Raw genomic sequence first — 8,510 nt, forward strand, 5'->3', positions numbered from 1 at the left:
TCCTAGGGGAAAACACAGCAGAGTTCTGAGGGCAGAGCGAACAGAAGGTCAAGTATTTTTACGGAAAACACAGGATCTCCCTTATGCACAGTGCTGAAACCACATCCCAAAGTTCAGAGCCCAGAATGTACTGAGATGTGGCTCTGGAGAATCAAGCCCTTAAAAAACAGCCCAGCTGAGTGGAGCAGGAAGCCCCAGGTTGCAGTCCTGTGGTCTTTAGGCAGCGACGTTCAGGTAAGAGATGTGCCCACCTGCCAGTGGGTCTGTCCATGGCCTAGAGCCAAGTCCTTGAGCCCAGGCCAGCTCCAAGGGCCACAGCTCCTCACTCAAGGGCCGCATCGGAGCAGCCACAGCAGCTGGGGCGCCGCAGGGACTGCATGACAGCTCGCAGTGGCCCCTTGCGGCCCTCCGCAGACAGGCTGTCCTCGCTAGCAGGCGCCCGCTGCAGCTGCTCAAACTGCATCTCCAGGTGCTTCTGGATAGCCACGCCGAGCACCTCGGGGTCCACTGCAGCACCGTACACCTCCCACGTCATGCCCTCGGCATCCCATCGCACATCCCGCACAGGGGACGGTGCCTCCTCCAGGCCAGACCCCAGAGTTACCTCTGGGAACATGTGTGGGGCCACAGGGGCTCCCAGGGATGGGCTGGTGGCCACAGCTTTGCAGGCCGCCACTGGGGCCACCTGCACACCAGCATCCTGGGCTGACAAAGGGGTCACCAATGCGGGGGCCAAGTCACTGACAGAGGTCATGGTCCACACATCTTTGGTCCTGGAGCCAGGCTCTGTGGCTAACCGAGCGGCACCCCAAGGGTGGGCACAGCAGTGGGGGTGCCCAGGGAGCCCCCCAGGCAACCCACAGTGGAACTTTATCCCGTGTTGAGACTGCAGCCCAGACTCGCTCACTGATGCTACTAGTTTGGGAAAGGCCAGAATTCCTGTGGCAGACAGGGCATGGCAGCAGCTGCCAGCCCCTGCCTCCTTCATACCACAGAGTAGAGCTGCTGGGGGCAGAACATGGCAGGAGGTGGTGGCCGGCTGCCCGGTGGCTTTGGGCCCAGCCTGAGGACTGCTGCTATGGGCAGTTGTGCCCTCCAGGTCTAGTGGTGGCACCTGACTCTCCCCCAGCATCCAAGCTGAGTTAGAAGTATTATCCTCTAGAGCCAGGTCCCTTTCCAAGCCTGCAGGAGCCTGGCCACCCTGGCCAGAAGTACCACCAGGCTGTAGCTGAGTCCTGTGGACAGGTAAGCTGCCAAGAGCCGAGCAGCTGAGGCTGGCCTTCTGCACACTGCTGTGACCCCGGGTCTGGGTGCTACGGGCCAGGTCCGAGTGGCTCCTCTGCACAGCAGCTGCACTGGGGGCCCGCAGGTGACATAGGTCACCACTGCCCATGGTGGACACATTGCCCACAGTGCTGCTCCGCCAGTGGCCCACGGCAGCCGGCTGGGGTTGTGGGTTGGAGGCTCGTGCTTGCTCCATGCTCTCAGCCTGGCGCCCCTCTTCCTCCAGGGCCTGGGGACTGGCACTGGTCTCGCCCAGCTGGGCCTGCCATACGGTGCTGCTGGCACTCTTGCGGAGCTCTGGCCTCTGCCCCCGGCCTTCACCCAGCAGGCTGGAAGAGCTCCGGGACAGGGGCTGTGGGCGGGGACTCAGGGGTGCCCGGGCACTGGGCTCGGGGTGGCTGGAGCTCATGGCCACCTGCAGAAGAGAGAAAGGAGTTGAATTGGGTGGCAGCACCTCAGCTGGACGCTGCTGCGAGCACACACACAGTGCTAGGCACACCAGGCAGACAGCTCCAGTCCCTGCCTGCCTGACCAGTCAGAGCCATAAGTCAGACAGCAAATGACACTGACACTACAAGGTCATTGCACATTTTACAGAGGGATGATGCTGTGGCGCAGTCCACGCCATGGCAGGGTCCTGAAAAGAATAGCTTGAGCTGCCCTCTCTGAGTTGGCAAGGCCGCCGGAGGGAGAGCTGCTGGCAGGGCCATGGCTACGAGCACTTGCTTTCTCTGTAAGGATCTCTGCCTCGGCATAGTGGTACTGCTTTTACTTTCTCTTCTGATATTTTGGTAAGCGTGGCGGGTTCCTGAGTTTCCAAAAGATGTAAAAAATGACACACATACAGTCGTTGTCATAAAATTAGATAGTCCCACCAAAGATCCGGGAAGACTGAACAATTCCAAATTGTCCCTTATGAGTCGATTAATTATGCCAATGGATGTTTCAAAAACATCGGTTACGACTAATCATGAGCAATTGCCTTTACCGGAGAAATTAATAAATAAAAGAAATCCCCATCCTCTCCCTACCATCTGGGTGAACGGATATATGGGATACAAAATGGGGAAAGGAAAAATTTGGTATCCCCCTAGGGGACATCCAAAATATGATGTAAGTTGGCAAACACCATTTATTGGAGATTGTATTAATGGCAAGAGAATGGCTGGCATTAATGAGAAATTATATGATTGGGACAAATTAAGTATATGGGAACGAAACCGTAGAACCCCCTTTACTTGGTGGTGTCCAGTTTTAATAAATCATTAAAAATCAGGTATCAGGATAAAAATATATGCTGTAAAATTATTAAACCTGCAAAATTAGATCTTAGAAGAATAAGAGAGTACACCTAGTTTTGTGAGGGATGGTGCTGTGCACAAGGACACTTTAACATTTAAGATTACAGGGCCACAGCCAATGCATAACCTCAAAATGTGCATGATAATGCTGCTCAAATATCCATTGTTCCTTTTCATTCCATTAGAACATAAAATCATTAGACCCCCATTAGAATTTAAATGTTAGCATTGTTCCTTTTAGCAAATTTGTACTTACATTTAACAACAGTCATAGGTCATATGATAGTACTATCTATCACTTTGTAACCGCAATAGCAGCCACCCTGTTAATAGGGTAGATATTAACCACAGCTTGCCAACAGGAAAAGGTCACAGGTTAACTTCAGGACAATGAGAAGATGGTCCCGATCTGATAACCTGATACCAAAAGGAGGAAACACGAGCTAATCACCTGAGACGCACTAAACTGGCTCCCCCACCCCCCGTGCTTTTTGAATTATTGACTCAAGCTTGCTGATGTAATAAAAATATTACCCAAAGCCCCCCTACAGAGCTGTAAATTTAAATAAAAGGTATTGTCTCATGCTCTACTGGGCTCCAGCCCAAAAGAACTGACAGCCCGCAGAGAGAGAACGTGCATAGTGATGCATTGAGGTCTCCGTCTGTGTTTGTTATTTTCGCCGACCCTCTCCATCCTTTTTCAGGTACCCACCCCTTGCTGAAGCTGGACTTCGGCAATGCTGCAAATGTCAGATAACCAGGACTGGGCTCAGTTAGAACCTGCCCCAGAGTAGGGTCCCGGAGACCACCCACCAAGCCAGCTGTTAACTCTTTACTGGATGACTTATGGGGAGGGGGAGAGGCCAAGTCTGCTGAGGCCTTGGGGGTGGGACTGCAGCACTGGGGACAGGGGTTTGGGGACAAGAGCTCTTAGTCAATCAGCACAGAAGTACCACAGTCTTTGATGACAACCTGCACAGCTCACTCTTCCTCCTGGAATGGCAGTACCCACCTCACTGTGCACTGGGGCCTCCGTGGTACAGAGGGGACTCAGAGAAGGTTTGTGGGGTTAGCAGGCAATGAGCTGAGAACGTACTGAGAAGTGCCCTGGGTTCTCCCCACACCCCCTCCCCATCCTCTCTGGCCTAGTCTGGCTGAGCTGTCACAGCTCTGGGACTAAGTCTCATCAGCGGTGGAGGGGGAAGGGGACCCCTGACTCCCCTCTCTAGCTCCAGGAGCAGGGAGGGCCCCACACATCAGCCTGCACACGCGGGGCTCCCTCAGCATTTGTTTGTACGTTCCACAGCCATGTCCTGAGCCCCTGCCACATGCCATGCAGGCTCTGGAGCTGGCTGTGCTCTTGGGGATGGAAGCCCAGCAGTGTGATAAGATGCCCACCCAACTCCACCAATCAGACACCTCTTCCAAAAAATTTCAGTTCCCTGAATATTGGCTCATGACTTTACCAAACATACCACACTAATATACCATGTTAATAACAGGAGAAACGGAGCGGGGGGGAAGTATGGGAACTATCTGTACTTAGAAAAAAAATTTTCAACTCTCTCTTGCCAAGGGTGCCTGCCTCTGCCTGGTCCCCCTTTCTCACTGCCATTGCTGTCCCTTCCTCCAGACATACAGACTGCTCTGGGCTTGCCCACTAACCCAGCCACAGCCTAGAGGCAGCATGTTACCTTCTGGCTCGGAATCTCCTCCTGGGGAACCTTCCCTGTCCCCAGCACCGTAGGGCCTGGATGGACAGTCTGGCTGACTGTCGACCTCCCGGCAGCCTGAAGCTAACGAAGCCAGGCCTGTGGCCTGCTCCCCTCTGCCTGACCAGCACCCAGCACTGAGGTGACACGTAGCTGGACTTGGAGAATGTCCACTGCTCCCCATCTGAGAGAGTGAGCAAATACAGGAACAAACCTGTAGACGAGGGTGCCAAGTGCCAGGAACAGGGTCTCAGGGAGGGCACTGCCAGGGCAGGTGATGGACCAGGAAAGGCTTCCTGGAGGACAGCCACGTTAGTGGACCTGGAGAGAGAGAAGGGAGAAGGTACCTGGGTGGAAGGAACAGGGTGGGCAGAAGGCCGTGTGTTCAGAGCTCACAAGGGGAACAGCAGGCTGGGAGCCGGGTACAGCCCAGGGGGTCGGGGTGTCTGGGCCAGCCCAGCCCTGGCCAAAGCTGAGAATTAGGAAAATCACCCTGGGACTCCTGGCCAGGCAGGACTGGCTGGAGAAACAGGACAGGGACAGCAGGCAATGACTGTAGTTTGGGCAATCCCTGCCCTGCCCTCCCACCCCTGGGCTGATAAGAACTGCCAGGAAACCAACCTCCCTGGCCTGGTGAGCAAGGCCACCCAAAAGGGAATGTGGGAAGGGCTCCAGAACTCAGTTTCTATGTCATCACAAACTTCTTGCCATCGCAGCACTCAGGAGACAGCTGGTAGCTATTGGAGCCAACAGCAAGGGTGGTTCTGGAGCTGTAGTCCCCTGCTGAGAGTCCAGTTGTGCACAACTTCCTGCAATGATGCAAAGCTTCCACCCTGTGCAGTCCAACAGGCAGGTGCTAGCCACATGTGGGTACTGAGTGACTGAGTTTTTAATTTTATTGAAATTTAAGTCATTTAAGTCTAAACGGCCACATGTGGCTAGTGGCTGCTATACTGGACTGTGCAGCTGTGGGCACAGCTGCAGCCTGGTAAGGAGTGTCCCATCCTCACTGCTTCTTGGGGCCAAAGCCAGACTGGTCCCTGAGACAGTTAGGAAAAGGATGAGTAGGCAGGAGAGGACTCTGATGCAGGTGCTATCATCAAGGAGCTCTACTATGAATGGATTAGCAGAGGATGGCAATAAAGCCGGTGACAGTAACAGTGACAATAATAGTAAGAACAGCTCCCAGTGTCGACAACCCACCTTGTGCCAGGCATGAGCCACATTCTTCGTACACATTGTTTCATTTAACTGTTAGGGCATTCTCATGAGATGCATCATCGTCCTCACTCTATAGATGAGGAGACCAAAGCTCAGAAAGGTTTAGTGACTTGCTCAAGGGCACACAGTTGGTGAGTGCCTGAGGTCCTCTGCCTCCTCTAAACACTGTGCACAACTCCATCCTGGCAGCTCCCACCCTCCACTGTCATTGTCTTTTTACTTATCTGATGGCCTGGCTTAACTGGAGCCCAGCACCCAGCCCAGCATGTGGCACTTGCAGTGCTGCTCATGACATGCCATGGAACAAGCGATGGAGTGGGAGAAAAGCCCAGCCACACACCCACCCCACATGTTCCTTAGCGGCTCCTTAGGCTGCTGGAAGTAAGGAGGGCAGGAGGTGTGCCTGCTGGCTGAGAAGGCTGTGCTCGCCGACAGCCCCTGGCGGGCAGAAAACCACCCAGCCACAGGTCCAAGAAGGCCCAGGAGGCCCTAGCTGGACAGCCTGCACAGCCTCTGGCTGAGCACCACCACCTTGGACCCTCCTAGGGAGTGGGACGTGGGACCAAAAAGAGCCAGGCCAGCCCCTGGCCCCTTGAAGACACAAATAGGAGGAGGCTGGGGGCATCCTCACACCCCCACCAAAACCTAACAACATGCCATCAGTGACAAGGGTTCCACTGTACCTGTCTCACCAGCCAGCTGCCTAGTGCTCAGGGCTAGTCATCACCTAGAGAGATCAGTGACCACAGGGAACTGGGCAGGGATGGGGGGGAGTTATATATCTGTTGGTTTCCTTCCCCACCCCACCTCCACAAGTGGCATGTGACAAAACAGAGGCCTGGAGCAGTCCAGAAATGTCAAAGAACCCACCACTGAAAGTGGCCGATTCAGAACCCTAACATGGTATCCTCCTACAACCTGGCCTTCCCAGCCCCAGGGGAAGGAAGGGCTCCGAGGGAAGTCACTACAGGTTATCCCAGGAAAAGGAGGCTTCCCATGCTTACTGTCTATAGCACTTTGGACTGGGCCAAAAAGAGGGGCCTCCCAAGGAGCTATGGGTGGGGAGGAAGGGACACGTTTTGCTTCCACCCCTAGCTCCTCCCCTTCCTATGTGACTTCAGGTGGACACACCTCCTCGAGCCTCAGTTTCCCCAATCTTCAAAACAGAAATAAATCCCTGCCCTGCTGGATTCTTGTGAATACTAAACACGATGGCATATATGGACTGTGTTCAACAGTGATTGTTAATGATAATCTTCTCTTTCACCACCCGTTAAGAGTGGCTTGAGCTCAAGGTATCACGGGCACCAGTACTGGGGAGCAGAGAGGCCCTTTAGAAGCCATTGAGACACCCCGTAGGTCAATCGAGTCTTGCTTCCCAACTCGTGCTGCCTTCATCCCATCTTAGGACCTAGTCATCACCAGTGTCTCCAGAGTCCCCATCACCACACTAAATTTCCCAGAGCCCATCTTAAATCTTAATCTGGGAGGACACGCATGCACATAAGTCTGGAGTCTGCATTCTAAATGCCCAGAGACATGCCCAACCTGCCTTTGCAACCAATGAAAACGTTCTGGTTTCACCCTAAAGAGATCCTGGGAAGATGTTTTAGCTCAAGATAAAGGACAGGAACACACAGGTATCCAAGACCCACAGTGTTCTTTGAATGATACCTTAATGTTCCCTCTCCTGCCCCATATGATGCCAGAGTTGTGAGGGATGTGGCCGATGTCCTGTGGCCAACGCCAGACTGTCTTGCTGCCTCAGGTTCTGCTTCTCAGCAACTGCAGGATTAACCAGCCTCACCTGCAGCGATCAACCAATGTCATTTTGAGTAAAAGCCCCCAGTACTGCAGAAACTTCCAGACTAGCCCAATCAAAGAGACTAGACTGTTGGGTCTATTTGGTCAGAGGTTCCAACTCCTGCCATGTTGCCCCAGCAGAGGAGCCCAAGCCTTTCGGATGTGCCCAGAGGGACTACCAAGACCACCACAAATGCACTCCATCTCAGACCACACTGTGACATCCATATAAGTTTCCTCTTGGTAAGCTAAGCGGCAGGCACTTGGATGATGACTTCTGTGTCCAGCAAAACCAAAACAGGAAAAGCAAACCCACATGGTCTGAAGGGGTAACTGCGGACATATTAAAATATGGATCTAACCCCTCAGAGACCAACTAGGGAGACACACCCCATAAATCCCTCATTGCACAGTGGGGGGCATGGCAACCTCCAGCAGGTGGTTTAATCCATCCTGGACAGAAAGGGGGCCTGACAGGAGCACTCAAGGCCAAAGCTGGGCGATGCAGCAGGGAGCATTCCTAAAAGGGAGTGTTTGGAGGAAACAAAGCTGCACATCACAGAGAGGATGAAGCCACCTCAGGGGCAACGTGCCCAGGGCACAAACTGTGCCAGGAAAGGGTTCAAGGGTAACCATGTGGAGGTGGCCCAAGGATGCAGCTCTGCTCACCAGAGAGGACCGGACCCTTGAGCTTCCCTCCCTGGGGAAGATTTGTTCTCATGGGCCAGCTCACCCAGCCTAGAAGCAGCCCAGGTGGCCAGTGTGTCGCTACCTTCACACTCACGGGCACCCCTGCCCCAGCATGAGCACATGCCCCTCTGTGGACATATCAGAGGCCGAGGCACAGGCCTGTTTGCAGTGCGAGCCTGCAGGAAAGAGCGTCTACACAGCTGCACTCCAGCACTCCAAGCACAGGCCGCCCCTGCGGGGCCAAATGCCTGAACACACCACACCATCAGCCTCACCCAGAGCTCCCTTCCCCGCCCCTCCTGCACAAAGCCCACCCGAGCTCTTAGGGAGAAAGGACCTCAACAGGGCCCTCAAACTAGGCTAGACTTCCCAGCAGCAAAGGCAATGACTGAAGGAAGATGGGGCTGTGCGTTCGGGAGTAGGGGTGCGGGGCGGCAGGAGGGAAACGGCAAGGGAGAGTTGGGGGGCGGGGTGTCGGCAGTGTGAGAAGGGTGGGTTG

At 54.3% G+C, this 8,510-nt stretch overlaps 1 protein-coding gene across 1 annotated transcript; it reads right to left on the reverse strand.

Annotated features, from left to right (window-relative positions):
* Nucleotides 1-322: 322 nt before the first annotated feature.
* Nucleotides 323-4,556, reverse strand: GPRIN2 (G protein regulated inducer of neurite outgrowth 2). Its single transcript, XM_063083997.1, has 2 exons — nucleotides 4,512-4,556; nucleotides 323-1,699 (listed from the first exon to the last, which is right to left on the reverse strand). Exon 2 carries the CDS (start codon nucleotides 1,691-1,693, stop codon nucleotides 323-325), a length of 1,371 nt encoding a protein of 456 aa, XP_062940067.1. The 5' UTR covers nucleotides 1,694-1,699; nucleotides 4,512-4,556.
* Nucleotides 4,557-8,510: the final 3,954 nt, after the last annotated feature.

The sequence above is a fragment of the Cynocephalus volans genome, chromosome 2, assembly GCF_027409185.1.
Source record: "Cynocephalus volans isolate mCynVol1 chromosome 2, mCynVol1.pri, whole genome shotgun sequence".
NCBI lineage: Eukaryota > Metazoa > Chordata > Mammalia > Dermoptera > Cynocephalidae > Cynocephalus > Cynocephalus volans.